The sequence below is a fragment of the Mangifera indica genome, chromosome 5 (assembly GCF_011075055.1).
Source record: "Mangifera indica cultivar Alphonso chromosome 5, CATAS_Mindica_2.1, whole genome shotgun sequence".
Lineage (NCBI taxonomy): Eukaryota > Viridiplantae > Streptophyta > Magnoliopsida > Sapindales > Anacardiaceae > Mangifera > Mangifera indica.
Window position 1 is genome coordinate 12,974,482 of NC_058141.1, and position 26,761 is coordinate 13,001,242.

General features: G+C 34.7%; 3 protein-coding genes across 4 annotated transcripts; 2 read left to right on the plus strand and 1 right to left on the minus strand.

Annotated features, from left to right (window-relative positions):
• Nucleotides 1-976: 976 nt before the first annotated feature.
• On the minus strand, nucleotides 977-12,299 carry LOC123216542 (protein transport protein SEC31 homolog B-like). Its single transcript, XM_044636984.1, has 22 exons — nucleotides 11,794-12,299; nucleotides 10,963-11,020; nucleotides 10,711-10,833; nucleotides 10,065-10,161; nucleotides 9,946-9,982; nucleotides 9,727-9,832; nucleotides 9,552-9,609; nucleotides 9,228-9,325; nucleotides 8,930-9,049; nucleotides 8,426-8,468; nucleotides 8,001-8,104; nucleotides 7,793-7,920; nucleotides 7,135-7,684; nucleotides 6,897-6,989; nucleotides 6,319-6,504; nucleotides 4,466-4,679; nucleotides 3,164-3,276; nucleotides 2,889-3,053; nucleotides 2,581-2,703; nucleotides 2,196-2,487; nucleotides 1,446-1,684; nucleotides 977-1,334 (listed from the first exon to the last, which is right to left on the minus strand). Exons 1-22 carry the CDS (start codon nucleotides 12,108-12,110, stop codon nucleotides 1,239-1,241), a joined length of 3,360 nt encoding a protein of 1,119 aa, XP_044492919.1. The 5' UTR covers nucleotides 12,111-12,299; the 3' UTR covers nucleotides 977-1,238.
• Nucleotides 12,300-14,458: 2,159 nt separating this feature from the next.
• LOC123215631 (EEF1A lysine methyltransferase 4-like) lies at nucleotides 14,459-17,638 on the plus strand. Of its 2 annotated transcripts, none has more exons than XM_044635817.1 (8): nucleotides 14,459-14,893; nucleotides 15,243-15,356; nucleotides 15,469-15,537; nucleotides 15,669-15,688; nucleotides 15,813-15,865; nucleotides 16,085-16,115; nucleotides 16,216-16,297; nucleotides 17,195-17,638. In XM_044635817.1, exons 1-8 carry the CDS (start codon nucleotides 14,710-14,712, stop codon nucleotides 17,398-17,400), a joined length of 759 nt encoding a protein of 252 aa, XP_044491752.1. In that variant the 5' UTR covers nucleotides 14,459-14,709; the 3' UTR covers nucleotides 17,401-17,638. The 2 variants fall into 2 exon arrangements, with proteins under 2 accessions (XP_044491752.1, XP_044491753.1); XM_044635818.1 differs by having other exon boundaries at nucleotides 14,755-14,893; nucleotides 15,229-15,356.
• Nucleotides 17,639-20,899: 3,261 nt separating this feature from the next.
• Nucleotides 20,900-24,599, plus strand: LOC123216091 (agamous-like MADS-box protein AGL15). The gene is made up of 8 exons (XM_044636453.1): nucleotides 20,900-21,307; nucleotides 22,778-22,853; nucleotides 23,115-23,179; nucleotides 23,283-23,382; nucleotides 23,484-23,525; nucleotides 23,731-23,772; nucleotides 23,860-24,038; nucleotides 24,312-24,599. Exons 1-8 carry the CDS (start codon nucleotides 21,126-21,128, stop codon nucleotides 24,397-24,399), a joined length of 774 nt encoding a protein of 257 aa, XP_044492388.1. The 5' UTR covers nucleotides 20,900-21,125; the 3' UTR covers nucleotides 24,400-24,599.
• The last annotated feature ends 2,162 nt before the right edge of the window (nucleotides 24,600-26,761 follow it).

Consider the following 26,761-nt stretch of genomic DNA (forward strand, 5'->3'; position numbering starts at 1 on the left):
TTAATTCCACTGGCAGTGAGGCACTGGATGCAAACTTTTCAGGTACAGTTTTGAGGTCCAAGAAATGGGTTAGAATTATCGTTGCAGCCAAAAACTTCAAAGATAAATTTTTTATCAATTTACCCAAGCAAGAGAAGCTGGCCCAAGAACCTGTTTCAAACTGGCAAACATGGAGAAAAGAGAGGGTGTCTGTAGTGTAGCTGATGGCATCGAGGAAAAATTATATTCTCTTTTTTCCCAATTTCAAGTCTTATTTACAGTCTAGAACTTTGGCATATCCATGTGCCAAGAATTAAATGACAAAAGCAGATATTTTTCTCAATCATTAAGGGTAGAATAACGAGAAGAAGAGCCACTTCGGAAAGTTGCACTTGGGTGGAACCCTTTAATCCAATAGTTAATTCATTCTCAAAATATTATTTATTTTAAATATATAATTTATCATAATTTTATTTTTAAATTTTATAACTCAAAACTCAAAACGTTTTTTAACTAACATTGCTTAGTAAGATACATAAACAAACCCAATATTTTTTCTATATTTCCCCAATGTAAGATTTTTTTAATGGTGTTACACAGGCAAAAATGTCAAAACTCAATTGTAGTTAGTTAGCTTGTTTCTATATCAATAAAAACAATGAATCTTTTCTAAGCATCTTGTTCATGCAAATTCACAAGAGTTAACTGTAATTAAATAGCAAACAAACCGCTCATAAAATTATCTTTTCAACATTTCATTCAAGGTTGTTATAAATACTCAACAATCAAAGGATTCAAACCCCAAATACTAACAACTTTAACAATATAGATTATCAATAGATGCATGAGCCTGAAGCAGCATTCATGGCGGTGGACCATTGGATAAGCTAAAATGAAAGAGTAAGCACTACTTGTAAACCTTTGAGAGAGTAAGCAATAATACTGAACACTGGGGCCTCAAAATATTAAGACCGAACAAAACAAAAAAAAAAAAACATTTATAAAACTCTATTTTCTCAAATATCAACTGAATAACAAAATCAATTGTCAACTGCATTCATGTACTGAAAACTATCTTCACTAACTGCGCTTCCACCCCAGTCAATATCTTGTAAGTAAGAAAACCGTCGATCCAAAATCCTGATGAAACAATTGTTGTGTACATCTAATTAAAACGTCACTGCCTGAGTAGATCACCAGATATATGAAACAAAAAATATGCAAACTGGGGATTAATTCCCCAAGGATTTTGTCTCTTCTTAACTTAATCTAACATTCTGTCTTGTCTTGATCATTCTTTTAAGTGTGGCTAGCCAGAAATTGCACTCATCCCACTCACTTGTGGTAAGAAGTACCTGTTCAAAGCAAAGTGAAGATCTAATAATTAATCATACACTTAAAATGGAATTGCCTACAAAAAACCAAAAAAAAGAAAAAAAAAACACAATTAGTCCTTATTGTTTTACCTGGATTTGTAGGGCTGTACTAAAATCATTATTGTCCAAAGCTTGGCAGAGCTGAATAAGCTTATCAACCGCATTTTTAGAGATGTCCCCGCTGTTGAGCTTGGCAAACAAGGCCCCTAGCTTTTTTGAGTTATCTTCTATTTCACGCTTTTTGGCTGGATTAGCACGAGCACCTCCCAGTGCTTCTGATGTCTCCTTATAAAGTTTTGCCAATGTCATGATGACAGGTTTTTGATGAGCTGCAGCATATATGCAAAATCAACCCAAGTTCCAAAAGATAAAGCAAATCAAGAAATAATTAAAGAATATGGAGAGCTACCAAACAAAACAGTTGCATTATTTCCCATGTCTAACTAAACAAATAGAAATATTCTTTAACCACTAAAAGACCAAAAAGGGCCCTGAAATGAGCTATTTTATGCCAAATACTGTTACATGCCAAATCATTTACTTTTGTTCAATGCTTTCTTTAAAGAGAAAGCAACAAGATACTTCTTTTGGTTTGCCGTGACAAGCATATGTACATCTTTGGAAAGACATGGATATTGAGGCAAAAATTAACAAATCTATAGCCACCACCAATAGTGTATAATGCCTTCAAGGTGCCCAGAGTTGCTACACAGTTCAATTGCAAACCCAAAAAATTTTTTTATGGGATAAACTTTCACCACAATCATCAGGACTACCAGATTTGATCTTGACAACCCAAAATTCAATATTTCTTTCACCAACTAACAAGAAACAAATTACCAGGTACATTTGATGTATCAACAGTCTGTATTGTTGGTGGTGCTGCTGCAGGTGGAACAGCTGGTTGTATAGGTGCTGCCTGAGTCGGACTAGCTGGTTGCATTGGTCCCACCCCAGATCTTTGAACAACGCCTGTACCAGTCATGGGCATAAATCCCATTGGTGTAGTTGTAGGAGCAGTTGTAGGAGCTACAACCTTTGGCATTTTAGGGCCAGGAACAGATGCCAAAGGTGATGGCCCATGAGCATCAGGCCCAGGAGGTACAGGATGATAACCTGCGTTAGAAGTCCCCTGAAAATTTTCATGCAAAGGGATTCTTCAGTATATCAGTTAGAAACAATACCTACCAAGAGAAACATTCAATTCTTAAGAAGATATACTGACAGGATACAATTGAGAACCCAAAGTTGGTTGCTGATATTGATCAGCATTTCTCAGCACAGGAGGAGTTGAAGGAATGAAGGGCCTCATAGCAGGCTGTGAGGGAGCAGAAGGAGTAAAATGTGGCTACATGAAAAAGGATATAAGCTTGATTAATCATCAAAAAACATTTAAGAGAATATATACCGCACTGTAAACAAAAACTGTAATCCAAAACCACAATTTCTCCTGATAAGTAACAAGAAAAAAACTTTTGTCCAATCGTGATTAATATAAAAATGAAAAGGAAAAGGCCAAGTAATTCAGAGTACCTGAGTTGCCGGAGATGGTATAAATAAGCTAGGTTGTTGCACAGGCTGGTACTGTGCAGAAGCACCGAATCCTCTGCCATTCCCATAAGGAGCCGATGGTGGTTGATAATTCTCAACATACAAACTGCCAGGAACTGTCTGATGCAATTGGGCAGGTGCTGGTTCCTGAGCAATACAGATGCAAGCCAAAGTGTAATTCAGAGCAAGACAGCTCAAAATCAAACCTGAACTGTAACAAGAACAAAATTCTAGAAATAAACAGTAGACATACGCACATGATAATAATGATAAGAGGAGTCAACCATGCCGAAATTGGAATGATCAACACCATGCACTGATCTATTTTGTAGTTGAGAGTTCTCATAAGACACAGCAGTAGCTTCTTTCTCTGTAACAATGAATTGGAGGAAATCATCAGCTACTAATAGATACTGCAAGTAGCAAGATATATGTGTGTGATGCTATAGACTATAATAAACCTTGTTCAATTTAATCATCAAATGAACTAAAATGAATAATGACAGTAATTTGGACTCATCAACTCAAGAAATATGAGTAATGGTAATTTGTGAAAAACAATTGGAAGATTATAGCATCAAAGTCATCATTATATCTCCCAATTGCAATTGTGTGGCACGGGTGGTGACACCAAGATTGCAGTGTCTACCCAGAGCTAGCGTAAAACCAATCTACATGAGTGTCAGAGTCGCAGAGGATGATGGTATGTTATGATTCTAAGCGCAAAGTATGAGATTTGGATCCCATATCAGAAAATATGTGTTTTTGGTGTGTAAGAATGGATTTAAGTCGAGCTGAGCTTAAGCTAGGCTCAATTTGAGTGCGACCAAGCTCGAGCTTAAGCTTGTCGAACTCGCTTCAAAAGCATTTGAGCTTGACTCGTTTAAGAAATGTCAAGCTTGAGTTCGAGCTTGAATTGAACTTTGAGTTTGACTCGATATTAAACAACATCGTTTTGATGTATACTGATCAAAACAACGTCGTTTTAGTCCATTCATATCAAATTTTTTCAGGCCAGTGAGCTTAGCAAACCAAACACCTCATAAAGCTCTAACTCAAAAATATTTAACTTTTATGCTCGAGCTCACTTGAGTTGAGTTCATTTCGGGCTCAGCTAGAATCCAACCCTATTGGTGTGGGGTTTATATGGCTTTGACTCTCAAATTTCAACAACTAGCTTTTAGAATGTGATTCTCCCAAATTTGTATCAAATTAGTAATACAAATTGAGAAAATAATAGGAAAGTGTGATGTACAAATTGCACATGCATTTTGAAAAAGAAAATATAATAACTGGAATACAAACCTAAAAAGGTACAAGATAATTCCCTTCAAGTTTAGAAAAGGATACACCAAGCTACCACATTTTTCGGAAATTTGACTAGAACATATTTGTGCTATTACACAAACTCTGAACATACTTGACATCCAATTTTCGATAGAAAATAAGTATTGTTAAAAAAGCACAACTAACACCTCAATTAGATGAAATTTAGCTTGTATTTCCTAAAAAACAATATGCACATTAGCACCAAAAACGAGAACCCCAAAAGCACCTACCAGGTTCAATAAAGCAAGCAATACGATCTCTTAAGATTGAAAGTTCGGGAGATAATTCATCTGATCCCAAAAGTTTCAAGTACTCCATTGCAGTTGTTAGAAGGCCTTGACTAGCTAAAATTTCTGCATATTTCTCAACAAGCTTGCACAGAGATGCACTAAATCTCTTCTGTCCACTTGCCAAAGCGAGAACAATAGTCTTCTCCATCAAATCCTTTAAAAAAAAATATATTGCTCAAATATGACAACTTTCTACAGAAAAGATGTGTTGAGAATTTGTTAGACAATAGTAATAATATTAATATTAATTGATTAATTCAGAAAATATTTTATTTTTAGTTTAATTTATGTGATTAGGAAAGTATATTTGATTAGTATAATATTTGAATTTGAAAGTTAGAATATCAGTAGAATAAATAGAGGTGATTGTCATTTGGGTATTTTGGGCAACCTTTAGCTGATTGGGATGCTATGACCTTTGAGAGGAAGGGCACCTGTATTTGCCAAGGGAGGAATTAACACCTCTTCTTACCAACTCTTTTATCTTTTAAAACTGATAATATTGTGTTAGGTCCTTAACAAATTTAATATTAATGATATTTGTGTTAGGTTGCTAACAAATTGGTATCAAAGTTGTTGTGATTCTTAGGATCAGCAAACTCGATTTTGTGAAGGATGAAAGAGGAAGGTGGTTGTTGGTTTGGCAACTCACAAAAACAGAGGCTCGGTCTATGAGAGAGAAAGAGATTTGTCTTTGATGTGGGAGCAAATACGAACCAAATCATGATTGTACATTTAAGTAATTGGCAATCTTGCCAATGGATGAAGACAAATCAGATGACAACAACATCCTAATCATGAGTGACAAAGAGAGAAGAGAGAAGTGGATACTTCACACATGACAATGGCCCAAAATCGTTAATTTGTCTAGTGGATAAGGACAGATCAAATGATGACAACATCTTGATTATGAGTGACAAGTAGAGAAGAGAGAAGTTGATACTTCAAACATGACAGTGGACCATAATTGTAAATCGGTAGATTTTGACAGAGAAAAACAACTAGTTCCAATGAAGATATTAAGTTGATGATACACCAAGAAAGGGAATTGGTAGAATATGGGGTTCAATAGGTTGAATACAATGTCCAAAAAGGGGAATCAACAGATTTGGGGTTAAATTGACGGATTCCGATGACTTTCAGCAATCAGAATCCATTTGTTAATTGGGTGATTTGATTTTTTGTTGGTGATAGAGACAAATTGGGCAATAAACAAAGAAGAAAATGTGAAACAGAAAGAAGACGCATGAGGTTAGGATCAACGAAGATGACGCTGAAAAAAAAAAGTACGGGGTTTACTTTTTCAATTAGTGGTAATTGGAATAATGACAAAATAGGAAGGTCTTTTTCCAAATTGGGTAGGAAGAAATGTTAAGATGAAAAAGAAATTTTCTAATTTTTCCACTTTGAACGGAAAGTGGTTTTCAGGAGGCAGGTAATGTTAGATAATAATATTAATACTAACTAATTAATTAATTAAGAAAATATTTGATTTTTAGATAATATATTTGATTAGGAAAGTATATATGATTAATATAACATTTGAATATGAAAGTCCGGGTATTGGTAAAATAAATAGAGATAATTAAATTGAGGAAGGGAAGGAGAATATTGTTATTTGGGTATTTTGAACAGTCTTTGGCTGATTGGGAGACTATGGCCTTCGGGAGGAAGGGCACCTCTATTTGCCGTGGGAGGAGTTGGCACTTTTTGTTGCCAACACTTTTATCTTTTAACATTAATAATATTGTGTTAGGTTGCTAATAGTATTCTACTAAAGGTAGAGCGCATACTTGAAGAAGATCAACATAGGATTTCCCTTCATGCTCAGTTGCTAGGCTCCTTGACCAAATTTCAACTGTTTTATCAATGTTATTTGCACATATATAGCACAGAGTTGCTGCCAATGTATTCCCAGCTGCCATTAGCTTTGAAGCAAGTGCATCACAAAGCACAGTCCATTCCTCTCTCTGAGCAAACTGAAAGATGACAAGAAAGACATTAGTTGTCAACAAGCACATAACTTTGAGACAAAATCTCAAATATTCAATGTGATAATTTTCCTTCCATGGATAGCTAATAATAATGGCACAAGTGACTGGGTAATCAATGGGACCATATCGCTTGTGCAAGTATAAGCAAAAACGGTAGGCCAAAATAAATTCAAGCAGACCATATCATCCACTAAGTATTTTCAACAATATTTCAGCATGACAAGTATAGTAACTCCCAAGCATTTTCAGCAAAAAGTAGGCCAGTGAGGTTATCAAGTCTGGCACTTCTAATTTTGCTCCAATGTTCAAAGTAATACGCTATACATTCTCACAGCATAATAAATTCTATATTTGCTTCCCAAAAATCAGAATCTTACCGTACAGAGAAGGGCAAGTGTTTCTTTCCAGAATTTTAGAGGCCTGGTGTTCACAAGGCTCAGGAGATCATTATTCACCATTGCAGACACAACCTGGAAACAATCAATATAGAAGATCTTCAAAGCACATGCCCAGTTGCAAATATTCAATAATTCATGAGATTCAAATGTGGCTATCCAAACTGCATTAAGTAAAAATGATCAGATCAGCTAAATGCAAGAGTAAAATTTAAGCTACCTTTAGATAAGGTGAACGACTCATCTTGAGATATTGATCACGTGTGCCCTCCCACAAGGCAGTACCACCAACATGAGCAATAACTAAAGCATCAGCCATTTTATTTGCAGATATGCACTGTGCAACTGCCCCCTTGTAGTCTCCCACAACCAAAGCACGTTGAACACTATCATCAAATGATGGATCAGAACTCTCCTCCAGTCCATCCATTTCTTCCTGCATTTCTTGTGCACTAGGACCAGAATCCTCAGCAAAAGTATTGACAGAAGTTGATACAGGTGTGTCAGCTTTGGGACTTGGAAGATTGTTAAAGAAATCTTCCCCATTATCAGCAGCAAAGATAGAGGATACTTTATCCCCCCCATCTACCACTTTATCTGTTGCTGAATTCTCCAGCGTAACAGCATTTACTTCCTGGGAAAGATCATCAGGCACAGTATCTTTTTCCTCTTTAGGTAAACTAAAACCAAAGTGGGTAATCAACTTTGTCCTCGCATCATCTTCAAACATAACTTTTAAGAAACCCCATGTTTCATGGTCATCCTCAGACCTGTTTGGAAACTCAAAGGAACCAACAGAGTGTTATAAGCAGGCATTTCTTATTTCAAGTAAAGGACAAAGAAAATAGAAGATTTGTATCCCAGTACGCCGAACATACTTGCTCTCTTGCGATTTTTTCTCACATAAAATCCTCAGGGAAGACCTCTCTCCATTCTTTATTGATTCCTCAAATTCAGATGAACGACTCACCAAACTGTGTTCTGTAACTAAGTTGTGCACAGAGACCTGAAATTAAACACACAACAATAATAATTTAAGAAAAGTTGCTGAAACTGAAGAGAATAGGAAACTTGCAATAAAATTACCTCTGAAGCACCAGCTGACTTAGGATGAAATGAAACAAGTTTTCCTCCAAAGCCAAAAGATGCTCCAATCGGACGTTTATACCACTTTGGGGCTCTCAAAGGAGCTGCATAGAACAGATAACATGTAGGGAGACTTCAAAACTAACAATCTTGGGAAGGACAAAAGAAAACACAAAACAGAAGCCACAAAAGAGAGCTACAAAATAAAATTTTAGAACATATAAAAAAAGATGCACATCATCTGATTTGAAAATTCCAATTTACTTCCAGTTGTAAATGTTGTCAATCACCAATTCTCTCTACCAAATAGAAACTCAATAATCACTGATTACAAGTACTTAAAAAATATTTTTTCTGCTAAAATACATGGCATTATCATTTTCATGCACTTTTTATTATTATTTATGAAAAGATAGCTACAATACCTGCACCAAATTCATTCTCCCCTCCACCATACCGGCTGCAACCCTGTGGCGTGAAAAATAAATATCCATGGAAAAATAAGGCCAAAATGTTTTCTAGCAACATTATCAAAGGAAACTACAATAATTTTCCTATGCTGAGTCAAGGAAGCAAAGAAAATAATGAAAAAAGTTTATATAAATTACAACCATTCTCAGTTATCAACAAGTTTTCAGATTCTCTGTTTGGACAATCTTCTGGGACAGAAATCTAATATTTTGTGAACATACATAAATTGCAAGCTAGACTTATTCACAGACTCGAAATAAGGTGCAAAAAATACGAATGCATCTTCCAGAAAGAAAGAAGTTGCCAAAAATATTCCACTATTTTATAACATGAAACTAAAATATTGTCCACATTCAGAAAATGGTGGGATGCCTACAACTTTCTATTTTAGAGATATTTAACTGGTTACTAGCATTTTTTAAAACAATTTTTTTTGGAAAGACACAATAAGAACATACCTCAATATTATAGATTCCAATTTTACCATCAAATGATGATGCAGATATCACTCCAGGTATCTTTGGATACCAATGGACATCAAAATTCCAGTTAGTTCCTGCTGGCAGTTCAGTAACGATCTGCATTGAAGTTTTAAAAATAATAATAATAATCAGTATAATAAGTGTCACCATAGAAGAAAGTTCTGTTAACACAAAGAATACCACAATAAAAAACATGCCAAGGAGTGATTCAGGCCAAAAAATACAAGGTTTCTAAAGGGAAGGAGGAACACCAAAGCTCAAACAGATTCCCTACCTCACCAGTAACTGTATCCCAGCAAATAGTCCGGTTATCCTTTGCACAAGTAAGCAAATAGGAACTGTCAATTGGGCACCAGGACATTGCAATTACACCTGGCGTAAGGTAAGCAGTTAAACCATAGGAACCTTGAAACTATGTACATTGCACTATGAAAACATCTAACTATTATTGACAATGGGGACCCTTAATTGCAGTAAAGGAAAAATGCAGCAAACATAAATCAACTGAACCAAAGGTCACTCAGAAGTGTTAACTCATAACTACCAAAGAGTATAGACAAGATGGCAAAACATCAATAAATTTACAAAAATGTCATACCTTTGGTGTGCCCCACAAATTCCTTGACTGGTGACATAACATTCCGCATATCCCAAAGCTGCTCCCAAACATCATGAACGGTTAACAAATTTTAAGATTGGTCCACAGGTAAAACTAAAAATACTATATGCATACATACAAACATGTAAGTGTGCATGTGTGTGTGTATAATTACCCTTAGAGAAGGTGAACCATCTTCATCAGATGCAACAACAAGCTGAGTGGCAATATCGGGATTCCACTGTAGAACAGAGCACCGCCTCCTAATTGAATCGGTAAAACTGCCAATTAACAGAAACACATTGATTATATATTGTGACATACAATCATATGAAGGGCATCATGCAGAAATACAGAGAAAATATAAGCAATAACATCAAAACCAAGCCCTTACCTTATTACAGGCTTTTGCTTCTTTAGGTCCCAGACCACTGATAATAGAAAAGAAAAATGTTCAAATTATCGATAAAAAAAATACCAAACAAATAAATCTAGGGCTTTCAATTTCCTCACCAGTTGTTCCATTGTAGGAAGTGGATGCTAATATGTGTTGAACCTTGCTATTCCAAGAAAGAAATGAAATTTCACCTTGAGCAGCAGAACCACTACCCTGTAAAAAGATGTTAAGAGCAATCAGATACCATGTAGATTTATATAAAGGAGAAAGGTTTCTCAGTTTAGACTAGGAGAAAGCCAAAGAAAAACACCAAAAGAGACAATTTTTTAAATTGAGACCCTATCTCTTGTGTTGCATAAATTTTCCAAGAGCATTCCAATAGCAGAAAAAGGTGCTGACCTTTGAAGATATTACAACATTGGCATTAAATCAAGTCAATTCAAATACAACAGCAAAAAAAGAACTAAACTTTCTACGTATGGTTGCAATATCTTAAATTCGAGAAATACCCCCAAAAGTAGAGTATTCTTTTCAAGTAAAAGATCCAATTACTCCACTTTTACTTGAAATCATAAAATGGTTCTAATGAGATGAGAGAAAAATAACCTCCAATGGATATTTCTATAGTATTACAGCTTATAATATTAAATTATAAACACATTTCACTATCTCAGCAATTAAATATCTACAAAAGCTAACAAAAGAAAAACTTTCTAAAGTCAAAAACACAAATTTAATCCAGAGATAAAGGAGTCAACTTACCTTCAGGGGAGGAAAATGAGAAGGTTCAGTAGGTGCTGTCAAATCCCAAATGCAAATTTCACCATCATCAGCCCCAGAGGCAAGCAAATTTGGGGCAATGGCATTAAATTCAAGACCACGAACCTGACATTGAGAAAAATAATTATATATAGAGAAATAAGCTTGTCGTCCAATCACAACAAATTTGAAGATCAAACAAAACACGTCTACAACCGAGAGAACAATAGCCTAATATGATCAAAAGAAACTCACAGGTCCTTTGTGCCTTGAAAGATGTCCAACAACAGGATTTCCCGCAGTTCCAGCAGAACTGAGAAAATATTATAAATAGATCATTTAGGTCTCCATGAAGTACAAGAGCATCTTATTCCTACATTTGGCTAGTATAACTGAAAAGCATCATTGCCATTAGACAGCAGATTAACTGCATACTGCTTTTAACATGTGAAGTAAAACATCATTGTCAAGCCGTAAAAACCCAAAATTTAAATAAGCACTATACAGTGAAATCTACATAAACAGGAGTTCAAACTGCCAGAATTACCAGTACTTCTGATTAATTGCAACAACTGCTTGTCTTGGCCTTATAATAACAATAACAAGATAATGTTTAAATTAAACATGAAGTGGAAATTAAACTCGAAAGTAACCCCTAGTTTTGGAGCTAGCGAACAGAGAGAGACTATGCCAACAAAAAAAGAAAAATTTGACGTAATTTGAAATGACTAAAAATTGCAATGAAGAAATATGGAGAAATGAATTAAGCACCAACGATTTTGTGTCTAGAGGTCAACCGCATGGGTTCACATATGCAGTTAACATAAGTAAAGAATTCCAAGAGAACCCGTATTGCAAAAACTAAACAAACCATAATTTCAATTCATCAAATTTCATCGGGGAGCTAGCATCAATACAACAGCCTTACCAAATACGAGCAAAAAAACAAATCAGAAACGGACAAGATTAGTACAATTAACCTGAGTTACCATTTATTATAATTTTGAGAATGCAATAACCGAATCATAGCATTACCTCCCATCAACCAAAATTGACAAAATTTCCAGCAAAATAATAAGTAATTACCGGATCAGAGTGAGAGGGTTCCAGAGATCAATACTCCCGTCGACAAGCCCACCCGCCACAAGTCCGAGCGAGAATTCCTCCGAACCAGATCCATTTTTACCCCAAGCAAGCCGGTTGAACCGTTCCGAGCTAGGCGACTCGCCAACCACGGGGAGATCACGATTGTCCGATTGGAAATCAAGCTTGAAGATCTCTAGATTGGCCGAAGAACTAAATGACAGATCAACAGCTCCTGCCATCGTCCCCGCCGCCAAGTAAGGCGCGTCCGGAGCCAACGCCACCGACGCCGATCTATTAACGCCTTTTATACACGCCATCGAAAAATATTAATTACAGCAATTTCGGAACGTGAGTTTGCGGATTAAACGAGTGGATCAGAAAAATAATAATTCCTGAATTTGAAGAATTTTAGGGTTTGATTTAGATTTGAGAAGAAGAAGAAGAAGAAGAAGAGAGGGGTGTAACACTGGATCTCTCCTACTAATTATCTGTTCTGTGTGATATTTAGTTTGTTGTTTTTAATAATTAATTTAACGCTCGTTTTTAATTTGTGCTTTGTTTGTGTTGTACCTTAGTTAAAGAGTAGTTTCGTCAACAACTGCATCAGATATTGTAAACTATCAAACTATCCCTAAGATATTATTTAATTACAATAAAATCCAGTCTTCTTTAAAAATGTCTTGGAAAACCTGATAATTTATCGTTTGGTATACATTTCAATGTTTTCTTTTCACAACCCCAAGAAGATGCCAACATGGTGAAGGGGCGGTTCGGTCTGATTGATTAATTATTTATATAAATATTAAAAATTATAGTGTTTTAATACAAAATAAATTTAACTTGTAGGCAGGCATAGTGTAAACAAATAAATAAATCAATTGACTCATAGTACACATATGAGAATAGTGATCTGTAGCATATACATAGGACTTGAATACAGTAATGCACATGTAGACTCAACATACTTTGTAATGCATATGTGAAATATATTTTATAGTGTTAGTTTTCATGACATCTATAAAAATGTATTTTTTTATTATAGTAAGCATTTGATATATTTTCATAAGAGTTATTACATGAGATAACTCTGAGATATATAATGAGTCATAACACTTTGATAAATGTATATAGGAAAAGAAAACTGAGTAGTTATACAACTCACGTAACAAGTATGTCTAATTTTTGTTTTACTCTAGCTCGATTAATGTAAAAAAAATGTTTTAAAAAACACCACCAATTTCACATGCCTTGTATATAACGAGTCATCATATATGATGATTTTAAAATTTATTCTAAATAATAAAAAATATTTCGTCGGAGTTTTGAGAATGAAAGTGATCTGTAGATGACTAAGTAAGAAATTTTCATATCATTGCATTTGGAGTTTAAAAGTGTATTTCATATGTTGACACGATGCCTGTCAAACAACCACCATGTTATCAAGCACATTGACCCTATTTCAACCTCAACTAGTCAATTTGTTTAACTCTAACTTGAACCCTCAAGTTTGTATAATTTATTTAACAACCTTTCAAATCCAAAACATTGATTTTTGATCCATTCATGTGACTACTCAAATTTAGGCAACATATTTCGCAACCACATGTGACAATGCGTAGCAAATGAATTTGGAATATATGTGACAATGTATATCAATTTAACGGGTGAATTGATCAATCAGATTGGCTAACCGAAAGAGCTATTACTCTTGTTTTAACTAGTTGATCGATTCTGAACCTAATCTACTGAATCTTGAAAATTCCAGATTCGTTATTTTACAAATTCTTATCGTGTCATTAGATTTTGATAGATTTTAAGGGCATGAAACATTCTCTCATGATTTCATGATGTCCCAACAAATGTTCTCACTCAATTATCGTACAAAAATTATACAATAATATAAAATCTTATGCGACAACACAAGGTCGAATGACAAACTACCCCAAATAAACAATTTCAACAAAACACCCAATTAAATTACATAAAAACTATTTCAAAATCGAATTTAAATAAATTTAAATATATTTCAATGACCATACAATCAATCTAAATACATCCTATGACTATTCAAACAAGGTATAAAATGTATATCTACTATATCGAATGCCATTAGGCTCTACACAACTATAAGAGTTTTGTGATTTATATTATACATCCAAAGGCAATGGAACAGCATTATTTACACACAAAATTTAAAGACCACGAAACCATATCAGGGATCTAAATACAATAAAATCAAGATTTAATGTCAAAATTACGTTTAAGGATTTTATTTTTTATGATTTTGTCTGAAATACATTTTTGACACTTTCGAAATTCCATCTAATATAATAAGATCTTTATTTATCCACATGAAAACTACTATAAATATGAATTATCAATCAAAGGTACTATAAGATGACCCTTTACTATTTATTACTAGATCACAAATTTAGATGAATGAATATTGAAAAGTTGAGCGGAAAATCTCTCTTTTCAATCGGGTGGGACACTTGTTTTTCAATAACGGAAAAAGCTATTTAATTTATATTGAACTCTTGACTCAATATTTATTTCATTCCAATTTTCCATCTTTAGATTATTATCGTTTGGTACTCTCAAAATCAGTATATTTGTGCGTGAATCTCCCTGTATGGGACAAGGAAAGGCGAAGCTGTTTCTTTTATTTTTGTTGCTATGTTTTTCGACAAAATATAAATAAATAATGTTATTGGTTGTTAGTTGCTTAAGTTTACTTAAATGCTACTCAATTCCACAACCAGAAGCAGACGAGGCTTCTTGTATAGGCCCGCACGACACAGAACACAACGCCATCTCTGGCCCCCAAGGGAACTAACCGACACGCACTCATACGCAATCGCCGTCTCCACCTAAACTCGACGGAATCCAATTTAATCGAATCAACCCCAGCCCAACATGTACCGAGACGTCACCGGCTGCAACACCTACAACTACGGCGACGCGCTTTACTGGGACGCGCGCTACCTGCAGGAGGCCGGTTCCTTCGACTGGTACCAGCGTTACTCTGCTCTTCGTCCTTTTGTTCGCAAATACATCCCTAACTCTTCCCGTGTCCTCATGGTCGGCTGTGGCAATGCTCGTAATTTCTCACATACTCTCTGCCCCTTTCTATATTTTCCTCTGTTTCGGCTAATTCTTGTTGGTTATTTAGGAAAGCGTGAGAAATTGTTGTGATTTCTATAATTCTCTTTTGGTTTATGAGAAGGCGTGAATTTTTTCAGAGAATGTGTTTGATATCATAATTAAAAAAAGGTTTTGAGAGTTTATTTATGGATTTGATATTATAATATTGGAAAATTCGGCGTCCGTGATGATATTACTTATTACTAAACCGAGACTCCCCTATTTGCATTGTCCTTTTAAGTTTGGTTATGTTTCATTGCTTTTTGAGAAATCTTATTATTGAAAATTTAGATAATACTTTGCAGTTATGTCTGAGGACATGGTCAAGGATGGCTATGAAGACATAATGAATATTGATATTTCTGGGGTGGCCATTGAGATGATGGGGAGAAAATATGAGTATATCCCTCAGCTAAATTGTATCCTGTTAAAGAAACTTCTGAATTATTGTCTGTTGTGAATTCTTTATTTGTTTTCTACTTAAGTAATCATGCCTACTTCCGTCTATGTTTTCTTTACTGATACCAATAGACAAGCAAATGGATGTTAGGGATATGAGTTTCTTTCCAGATGGTTCTTTTGATAGTGTCATTGATAAAGGTATGGCTTGACCCATGTATTAGATTCTTACTGAAAGTTGTAAACCTCAATATTAAGTTGGTTTTTTTTTTTTTTTAATATGTCGGTGCTGAATCTACACTACACTCATGGCTTGCTGATCGGAAATCTAGGAACTCTTGATTCTTTGATGGTATGATGCATATTCATATGTTCTTATGATTCCATTTGCTCGTTATCTAGCATCTTCAGTTATTTCACCCTGCCTATGGGGGCATTGGTATGTTTTAATTTTTTTTCTTTTGCTTATATTTTAGTGTGGCTCTGATGCTCCTATTAGTGCGGCTCAAATGCTGAGTGAAGTGAGCAGGTTGTAGACTTCAGTTTTTAATTTTATTCTTGGTTTTGCATAAGCATTCAATATTTCACTTTATCAAACCTAGAATTCTATTGAGTGCTCACACACCCATCCACACAGTAAGCAAGTGTTCTTTGTAATATCTATTTGTGTGCATGCCAAGTGTCTGCTTACTCATTTATCTTTCCATTGTTTTAGTCTTTCTGAATGTCGTTTTGTTTTCTCATGTAGGCTTCTGAAACCAGGAGGGATCTATATGTTGGTAACCATAATCTCAAAGATGTAGCTTTTTGTGTGTGTGTGATTCTTCATTAATTTATTGGAATAGTTCTTATGATTCGTCCTTAATATGCTATCAACAGATAACTTATGGTGATCCTAAAGTACGGATGATTCATTTGAACCACTCGGAATACAATTGGAACATTTTATTATATATAATATGTAAGTTTCCTTTTCCTTTTTAACTCCCTTGACTGTACATATTGTTTTACTTTCCCATTCATAAGGGTAATTATTATTTGGGTGTACATCCTTTTGGGAACTTTTAGATAGATCATTATTACTATATAAAAGAAAAGGAAAACATATCTGCCCAAAGTGGGTGGTAAAATAGGGACTGTTTTTAATTTTTTCTTTTTTTTATATAAGTAATGGGATTGAGACCAATTAATGACATCTACATGGTATCTGTATCTGTTTATATGTTTATTTACATTTTTACTTTATGTTTCTCCATCTTGCTGTGAGTGTGCAGTATTTCTCTTTATGTTTTCTTCTGATGAAGTGATATTTAAGTTCGATAATGTTTTTTGGGCTAGTAGGAGTGTCAGTGGCACTTTGAGCATAGATAATTTTAAATTTGGTGGGTCCACCAGGTTGATTGATAACTTGAATTTAATTGGGAAAGAGAAAAGGTTTGGGGGGTTTTTTGCAAGGGCATCAAGGGCCTAGTCCAATTAATAATGTGTCTTGGATCTGGTCTTCTTTTTTGATTTTGAGTTGAGAAGGTGTGTGCTATTGTAAACCCTAATTGGCTTCATCCTTAGGAATAAAATTATATTCTACATCGTAAAGGTTCTTGAGATCCTATGGCATGTATGTAACAGAAAAATAGGAATGGTTTTGTGTCAAGGAAATATGTGTTTCAATTTATCCTTGGTATCTACTGATTTGCTGGTAAACAAGATGTATTCTTTTATCTTGCTGCCTTAATTTGGTGCATTGGCTTTATGATTTGATCAATTTGACATAATAAATATTCTTGGCAAATTGAGAGAAAGGAATGTTGGTTTTTATTTTGATATCTGTTTTTTTTTCTTTTTTCATCTTCCTTTGCAGCTAGACCAGGATTTGAAAGACCTGAAGGTGATAGTTCTTCAACGATATCATATATGGAGCCTATTCCTATGACTGAGAGTGGCCACCTTCCAGCAGACTTCGTTATGGAAGATCCTGATTCTCACTTCATATATGTGTGTAAAAAAGTGGAAGAGAGGGATCCAAGTAACAAACCCAACCATCCATTGGAAGCCGATATTCTATAGGAGTGGTTTTCTGTCAAGTGTGATGGTGCTTCAATATGCAGCAGCAGCATAAATAACTAGTACCATTTATCTTCACTTGTACCAGGAATAGTGCATAGGCATTTGTACAGTTGTTGTAACATAAGATCTAGGATCCTATATTTATGATTCTACTTGTTAGGTTAACTTCTGGATTTGCCAAATAAATATTCATAAAGAAATTTCAGTGGCAGTAAACGCAACCGTATTATCTTGTTAAGCGGAGCTGTTTAATTTTGGCTTTCAATCTAACTTTTTCCTCTGTAAATGGACAAAAAGGGGATAAACACGATTTACAGTTTTTGACAATGGATGGAAACAGAAAGATGATCCTTTTTGTGGTCAAATAACCTTGAAATTGAAGTGGAGTAATACTACGTTACAAACTGAAAGAGTAAACAATTGCATTATACATATTTTTATTCATGTAGCAAAGATTCTATGCACGGTTGTACTGGCATATATTATGCAAGGCAGGTAGAGTTGTTTTTAAGTTTGCAATGTCCGCTAACATGGAGAGAATTTTAACTGGAAATGATTCCCTAGACATGGAATCTAGCAAAAATTCTGCCCATGATGGCTTTAAGGTAATGAATTTGATCTCTTTGGTAGAACTTCTTTGATTTCGTTTTTGCTCACTGTTGTTTGTTTGTCTGTTTTAAGTGATCGATGATTCTGCAACTGGCGTTTCAGTGTATTGGGGTTGTGTATGGAGACATTGACACATCACCCGGCTCCGTACGTTTTTACCAATGTATTCAGTAGTGGCATCAATCATGTTGACGATCCTCTCTTTGATCATTTAGACCCTTCTTTGATCCCTTCATCAAGTATGCTTTAATTGTTCTGCATGCCAATGACAATGGTGATGCTAAGTCGATTATTTTTAAAATATGCATCATCTGTCTAACTTATAATCAAGTGTGTATATATATATATTTACTTTTTTTAATTTTAGGATCTACTCTTTGATATGTCGATATGCCAACGTGGGTTTGCTCCCCACTGGACGAGCCGGGACTGTAATATATCTTTCCAGCTTGAATTGCCTAGTAACGGCAAGGGAATGAGACTGGCATCAGTACTCAAATCAAAGCTTGAGAACAGTCTCTCTGTCAAGTTTTTTCTGTGCTTGGTACTTCCATGGTGATTGGAGACGGTACCCTCACGCCTTCTGTCTCAGGTTTGCCACTTCTCTTTACTACTTAAATTTATAAGAATTTGTAACTAGTTTTCATGCTGCAAAAATACATCAGAATAGTCTCATTTTGTAATTCTCTCATATAAATCACATTAACTTGTGACAATTCAATATATGTTGTTTCATAATGGACAGTTTTATCTGCTGTAAGAGGTCTCAACAAAACTACATCTGTGATGACAGATGGTAAACCCTCACTTCATCTTATATTCAAGGGCCTTCTGGTATTATTTGTCAACTGATTACAATACCATTATTGCTGTGTATCAATTGTTTGTTTTCTCTTTTGTGTATACAGAGAAGATTGTTTGGATATCATTGGCTATCCTAGTTTTCCTCTTCATGATTCAAAGACTTGGAACCGACAAATGTATATAATTCATTATTTTAGAAGAAACAAAAAAGAAGCTTGGATTTCCCTTGGTTGCATTGTCCTCTGTACAACAGGTATTCTCTTCAGGATTTCAGCTTGTAAATACTAATTTGAGTTAATCTTTTGTGTTGCAGTGTTGCTAAATGTGATTCCTTCATAGGATCCGAAGCATTATTTGCCGAATAAGGTCACTTGACAGTTGGGTCTACACAAATTAGCATGTGCTCTGTGATATACCTAGCTATCATTTCGGCAAATACTGGAGACAAGCGTCCTTCCTTCAAAAGCACCCTGACCCTGTTGGTTATATAGCATGGAAACGGAAATGCGGAAATAGAAACTTTGATCTTGTGGCGGGTCCTAGTGAGTTTAATGTGTTTTGTTGTGTTGCGAGTACGGATACAGAGATGTAGGTACTAATGAAGAAGAATCCTTTTGGAGAATGCTAGTTGAAAAATTGAAGGAGTATATAAGGGAAGATAACACAAACATGAATACTGGCTGGTGAAGTGGATGCTGAATTGCCAGGCCGATTAGACAACCAAGAAAATGCGCATGATAATGAAATTCAAAAGAAGCTAAACGAAGTGGAGAGAGATACGGAAATAGTGGAAAAGCCTGGAATGCTGGGGCTGTTTACTTGTTTGGTGAAAATGAGGTGGTAGCAACAGAAGGGTCTGGTAGTGGGAATAGAATTATGATAGATTATGCTTACAATTCTTAAAAGAATGTTTTGAGAAAAATTGATCAAGTGTTTGATGTTCCATACAGACGAATGCTCAAAGCAAGAATGGTTTATTAGCTTTAGAGGGGTTTGGTTTACAGTTTATAAAACAATAAAACTATGTGTACCTATTTTTGGTACATAATTTGTATACACAGATGAGGTGTTATCATATGATTAGATATTTTTTTATAATTACTTAATTACATGATGATATATCACAGTGTACATGAATTATGTACCAAAAATAGATACACATAGCATTGTTCTTATAAAAATGATATAGAATATACCCTTATTATCAATGGCGATATGAAAAGTAATATAAAAAACAATCTTATTACCATTTCTGTTTTATGTATTTAAATTAAAAATAAAATAACATTTAATCACATGATAATATATCACACACATATATATATATATATATATATATATATATATATATATGCATTCAAAAATAAATACACGTAACTTTGCATTCTCTCTCCTAAAATTGTCAAATCCCATTTGCCAAATCTACTTTAGACCAAACGCCATCAGAATTGGGTCCTAATGACCAAATAAATAAAGTTAAACCACTACTCTCTCTCTCTCTGTAAAATTAAGCGATTGTTCTAAATATGGGAGTCCACTTGATCAAATATATTATAGATAAACTACAACTTACTAAGTCAGCAAAAGATAATATAAAAGGAATCCCCAAAAATAAGACATTAGACTAAAATTCAGAGTCTAAATCTAGTAAACCAACAGCAAAAATAACCCTATTTCTCTAAAATTGACAGTGTACCAGTTACCTTTTACCATAACTAGCAGGAGGAGCAAAAAACTTAAAATAAAATAGCAGCCAGCTAAGCTAGCATGATTCTTGAGCTAGGAAACAAAAGATAATAAAATTGAACACCCACATTCTAATTATAGCATAGATGAACAGTCCAGCCTTAGGAAAGCAGTGTGTAGAAGATAAACAACTATAAAATTAAAAATGATTTTTTCAAGGGGAAAAAAAGTAAACTTGAAACTGCTCTGATGGGAAACCTAGAAAGTCAAAAAAATGGAGGTGTGGACCCAAAGAAAGAGACCTATGAGCACCTAGGACACTCCAAATGTGGGAAAAGGAATCATGCAAAGCACAACACAAACACTCTAAATAGAATACAAGACAGAGGCAGAGCCATGCAAACTTGCCGTTTCCAGCCTTAAACGCTCTCAAAAAGAAACTATCTCTTTATCTTCTCTATATTTGGCAATCTGTGATGAACATTTCAAATACCCAATTGAATAATTCTTCACATAAAACCTGAAACACCTTGTTCCAAAACCAAACCAGTCCTCTCTGTTCGAAACTGAATTGTTAGAGACAAAAGAATATTGATTTTTTTTAATCTTTGCCTGAAGAAATTTATATGGGGAGAGGTAAGATAGAGATAAAGAGGATCGAGAATGCAAATAGTAGGCAAGTTACCTTCTCTAAAAGGCGAGCAGGTTTGCTCAAGAAGGCTCAAGAATTGGCCATTCTTTGTGATGCTGAGGTGGCAGTTATTATTTTCTCTAATACTGGCAAACTTTTTGAGTTTTCAAGTTCTGGGTAAGTTTTGGATTTCTTTTTTGGATAATCTTTGCATGTGTTAGTTTGATTATACTTATTGATGGGTTCTCTTTGGTTTTTTGGAAAATTTTATCTACTTGCATGTTTGTCCATTACCCCTTTCATTATGATTCAATCGCTTTTCTATATCTAGAATGTTGGTTTCACATAATTTTTTTTCCTTTTATGTTGGATGATATTGAAGTTCACTCAATTTATTTGTTGCATGTGCTCTGGTTTTTGTTTGGAGCAATTGTTATGACAAAATGATTTTTGGATTAATAATTTTTTGCCCAGTGATAAAATTATGTAGGAACTCTGAAACTTTACTAACTTCCATTTATTTTAATTTTCTGTTCATGGTTCTTAGTTTTGTGTTGCAGGGGAAATATTTCTTATATAATTGTAATGGTCACTCTTTGCTCTTTTCTTCTTTTCAAGGGGAATTTAGTTAATGCTTCTCAGTTAGAATTATCAGTGAACTCTGCTTGAAAAAATTGTAGATTGATTGTTTCCTATTGTTTCTTAAAAAATATTCTGTATTTTACTCCCTCTCTGTCCTCTGACGTTGAGTATGGGCTGGTTTGGGGGTTTTATTGTTTGAACTTTGAAAAATGGTGGCGTCAGTAGGTGGTATTGAAATCCAACTTCTTTCTGTTTGGGACGGTTATGGTCACAGCATTCCTTTGTCCTTGCATAAGCTCCACTCAGTACATTCTCTGCGTAATGTAAAAGCTTTAGGTTAAAGGTCCAATTTTATAGTTGCAACTTAATATCTACATAAGTTGAAGGCTTGTGTGTAGTTCCCTGCCTTATTCATTCATAATGTAGAATAGATACAACTACCTTTGACACTATTGCTCTTTTGATGGGATGAAGAATTTCAAATTTCAATTTTTGGGAAGGCAGAAAAAGAGGATTAGCACTTCGTAGTTGTTTTTTACTAGTACTTAAGACCTTATTGAAAATTAGCCATGGATCAAACTTACCAGTGATGAGACCATGCTGGTTTTTCAGATTATGAATAACTAGTTCGCCAGATAGACTGCAGCAAAACTAAGCTTTTAGCTTGGTTTTAGCGAGATTGTTAGTGTCTAAGGTAAAGGCTATATATAGGGGTTGTACTGTGCAGATGGTCTGAGAAAGGGGATTTTAGATTGGGATTAAAATGAGACTCCGAAACCCTGATTTATTTGGTAGTTGTGGGGCTCCCTTGTTTATATGTATTATGTGAATAATCTTTATATTGAATGTGTGAAATGATGATAAAGATAGAAAGTTCTTCAGTGATTGAGGATGCAAGTACAGATGAAATTCTTGGTGCTAAAATTTATGGTAAGATTGAGTACAATGGTTTGAGGAAAACATATTGTATCCTGGCATCGATTGCAAGTTTTCAAAGTAATTCACACTGTTTTTATTAATTTGTTTGCAGAAACATTGAACCATTTTTATCTCTTATTTTTGTAGGATGAAGAAAACACTTTCCAGATATAACAAGTGTCTGAATTTTCCTGATATTTCTGTAGCAGAATGCACACCTGAGGTATCCACTGATGGATATGATTTACTTGCAAAATCTGGAATTTCTTGGGGCACTTACAACTGCAAAATGGGCAATGCTATTATTTTGTTATCTTTCTGGTGTAAAAATCCCTTTTGGCACAGTGTACCTGCTTGGCTAAATTCACAAGTCCTTGAAAATTACCTCTCTTTAAGTCCCTTGAATGTTGATAATTTCTGCGATCGTTATTCTGCAGATTCATGTATTTGGCTTTAATGTTTCCAACTTTTCTTTTCTCCTCAGAAGCAATACATTAAGGAGGTTGAAGCTCTAAAAGATGATATTGCGAAGCTACAAATGAAACAGTTGTAAGTCTTCTTTATTCAATTTGAATTGTAATAAAAATCAGAATTTGGAAGATTACTTGCCGTTTCTCATTTATAAAAGTATACTGATATTTTGATTGCATAGGCAACTAATGGGCAAGGACCTGAATGGCTTGAGCTTCAATGACTTGCAACTCCTAGAACAACAATTACATGAGGGGATGCTACTGGTGAAGAAGAAAAAGGTTCAGATGATCTCTGCTTTAACTTCTTTATTTTTCACAGCCATATTAGTGTTAGTAATTGTCACAGTTGAGAGGCCTTAACTAAAGTTGCATCATTCCAGGAACAATTACTGATGGATCAACTGGAACAATCAAGAGTAAAGGTATAGTTGTTTTAGTTTGCATCTCCTTTTTAGATCAGAAATATGTGTAGTGAAAGTCTCTTATTGTCGGTTTCCACTGGCATTTGATGCTAAAAGTGGCAGCATCACCTGCATCTTTCTTGTTATTGTAGAGCTGTCTTCTTTCTACCAAAGGCAGGCTAAACACTCGTTGTTATAATTACTTTGTCCAATTTCTTGCTTACAGGAACAGCGGGCAATGCTGGAGAACGAAACTTTACGCAGACAGGCAAGATATATAATTGTAGAAGCAAGCTTTTTTCATTTTATTTTTCTGACTGAGTATTTATTCTGTTCTTTCTTCCCTATATTGTAGGTTGAGGAGCTTCGAGGTTTCTTTCCATCTAATGATCATTGCTCACCAGTCCAACCGTATCTTGAGTACTATCCTTTAGGAGGAAAAAGTTCTCTTGTAAACCATAGTTCTGCAAGTCTTGAAGCAGGCTCTGATATCCTAATGGAAAAGGGAGATTCAGACACTACCCTACATTTAGGGTACTGTTCTACTTTTCCTTTCTTTGCTTATTTGCCTCTTACTTCTACACTGAAACTTGATAGATAGACATGGGAATGTTTGCATATACTTTTGGTCAGCTGCAACTGCCTTGGGTTCTTATAAGATGGAGCTAGATTTCTATTCAAGCAATGATCTTGACATATACTAGCTTGGTTTTGAGTAAACTTGTAGAAGCATGTTGTTTTTATCGATATAACTATTATTCATTAGCTTTCTTCATCCTTACGTATATATGCTTTGTATTTGCCTAGGCTGCCAAGCAATATTTACTGCAAGATGAAGACAGCTGAAGGAGAAACCAATTCCAATGATTCAAGGAGCCAATTAAGGCAACTGTAACCCATTACCATTACTTGTGATAGAAGCAACAGAAATATAATGATTTTGTTGCAGTTGCTTATAGCTGAGCAGTTTTTCTGAATCATCAAGCGGGTTTATAGGCATGTATTGAATTGAATGTTTCAGATGATGATGAAGAAAAATGTTATTGTTACTCTTACCTTAAATTCCAAAGTTCAGATCTTTTCTTTGTTGATTTAGTTTTTTCTTGAATTACAAGGGCCTAATCTGGACTTTGTCTCTGTTCAAATAACCATAAACTTTTAATTCCAGAATGATCATAAGTAACAATCTGCTATGTAAAGCCATCCATCAGGTAAAAAGCCTCCAATCTTCTTCTCAATTCCCCTGCCGCAGAACTGATATTTCCAGCTTCAATTGCAGCTGCAAGGCAAGCAGCTAAATCATTCAGCTCTTGAATCCAAACCGCTAAAAGTAGAACTTGATAACCCTCCAAGTCTTTTGATCATTTCCAAGTATGGTTTAGAATCTCCAGACAATCCAGCTAAAATGACGCTGCATATCCAGAATCCAACGCTCTTTATTTCCGTCAAAGCTGGATAAACAATCTTGTCTTTTCAGGAAAGTTAAAAATAATTTCATCGTGTTCCTTGTTTAGAATCTCTTTGCAGCCATTTTTGCACAAGGTCAAAATTAAAGCATTAGAAAGAGGAAGCCGTGGGTGTCCCAGATGAGAAATAGAGCAGGTAATTGAATTGACAAGCTCCAACAAACTCAAGCTGTAGTTGAGATACTCCTCCCATTCACTCATGGGGTAGTCAATATCAACAACCAGCTTGGCAAAAGCCTTGTTGACGCTTGGAAGGATCTCAAAGTATTGTTAAACCCGTGACAGGGAAAAGAATTCTGACAAGCTTTTGCAATTGGGTTAAGCAAATGGAGAGATGGGAGTAAAAAACCTGAGGGGAAGCCAGCAAAAATTTATGTTAACTGCTGCAATGGTCATGGAACCCATCATTATATTCATGCTTTTTCCTCTCAGATTCATTTAATTACGAAAAAAAATGGTCAAACATGAATAAGTTTCTTATTATAAAAAGGAGACATTGATCATATAAAATAGGAGATATGACTCTAAATAAAATCATTCTATTATTAAAAAAGAACATTTTAAAATCAAGTTTATGTTAAAAAAATCTCTCTTGTAAATGTTGTTTATGTTTTTCTGAAATATTTTCTCAAAATCATTAATAATATTACCGTAAAAATAGGTTTCGACCAATTGATTAAATTAAGTTAGAAGCCTTTTTTGTGTTAATCCATACAATTATATAACTAATTCTAATAGGTGTATAGTATGACAAGTATTCGAAAAAATTATAAATTAAAAAAAAAAAAGATAAAGGACTTGTCTTCACCCAAGGTTTGATGTATTCTAAAACTCTCATCCCTAAGCTTTTCAACAACTCAAATACTCATTTATTATCTATCTTCTGTTACATTTTTAAGTTAATTGTAGAAGCAAAAATGTCATTTCATTATTAATTTTAAAAAATATAATTATTTTATCTTATTTTCCTCTAAGTTTTGAAAACTAATAATTTCACCTCAAAAACAATTTTTCTAGTTTTGAAAAATGATTTTTCCCCCCAATCCTTAGGGTTTTCTTTTCTTCTCTCTCCAACCACCGCCTCTGTCTTTGGCAACTCTCTCTTCTCGCCTTAAACCTTTGTTGACACTTCCTTTCCCTTCTCAGTGGTATTTCTAGCATTTCTATCATGATTTTCGATCGAAAAATGAGCAAGAAATATGGATCTCTAGCTCGTTTTTCTAGCTTTGTCAACCCTTTTTTGATGGTCAACAACGCCGCGTTGAAGGAGGAAGGAGAGGGTTGGTTCCTTTCCCCTCTCCTTTTTTGATTTGTTCGCAGGAACACGCAATGGAGAGCTAGGTTTTTCCTCACCTTAGTTGCTCAGATTTTTGCTGAGAAGGTTGGCTTTCTTCATTAGATTTCTTAGTCAAAAATGCCAACTATGTCTTGGACTTCTTCATCGGCCAAAGATGAAGGGAGAAAATGGTGGAAGATGGGGTGCAAGTGTAATTTTTTAAACTTAGTGGGGTGGTTGAGATGAAAATTTTGAGAAGACTAGAAGATGAGTTTAGGAAAACTAGGTAGGGGGGAAATTATATTTTTCTTAAAAATGCACTCTTTCAGAAATCTTGGTTTTCCATGGGTATGAATAAAAAATCTTAACAAGGGTAAATTAATTAAATTAATACAGTCGGTTAATTTTAACTGTTGATGGGTGAATATTTTGGTTTTAAAAAGTTGAGGGAGGGAACTGGTATTCATCAAACCTTTGGTGGGAACGGCTTTAAACAAAATATTAACGGTTTCAAA

What these genes read in the sequence shown, in the direction of transcription:
- LOC123216091 (XM_044636453.1), top strand. Translation starts at nt 21,126, where the DNA reads ATGGGGAGAGGTAAGATAGAGATAAAGAGGATCGAGAATGCAAATAGT. An exon ending in ACGAAACTTTACGCAGACAG is followed by an intron (nt 23,773 to 23,859) that starts GCAAGATATATA and finishes CCTATATTGTAG; the next exon opens with GTTGAGGAGCTTCGAGGTTT. An exon ending in GACACTACCCTACATTTAGG is followed by an intron (nt 24,039 to 24,311) that starts GTACTGTTCTAC and finishes GTATTTGCCTAG; the next exon opens with GCTGCCAAGCAATATTTACT.
- LOC123216542 (XM_044636984.1), bottom strand. Translation starts at nt 12,110, where the DNA reads ATGGCGTGTATAAAAGGCGTTAATAGATCGGCGTCGGTGGCGTTGGCT. An exon ending in ATTTGTGGGGCACACCAAAG is followed by an intron (nt 9,326 to 9,551) that starts GTATGACATTTT and finishes ACCTTACGCCAG; the next exon opens with GTGTAATTGCAATGTCCTGG. An exon ending in TGGGTTCTCAATTGTATCCT is followed by an intron (nt 2,488 to 2,580) that starts GTCAGTATATCT and finishes GAAAATTTTCAG; the next exon opens with GGGACTTCTAACGCAGGTTA.
- LOC123215631 (XM_044635817.1), top strand. Translation starts at nt 14,710, where the DNA reads ATGTACCGAGACGTCACCGGCTGCAACACCTACAACTACGGCGACGCG. An exon ending in TGATAGTGTCATTGATAAAG is followed by an intron (nt 15,538 to 15,668) that starts GTATGGCTTGAC and finishes TCGGAAATCTAG; the next exon opens with GAACTCTTGATTCTTTGATG. An exon ending in GAACTCTTGATTCTTTGATG is followed by an intron (nt 15,689 to 15,812) that starts GTATGATGCATA and finishes CTTATATTTTAG; the next exon opens with TGTGGCTCTGATGCTCCTAT.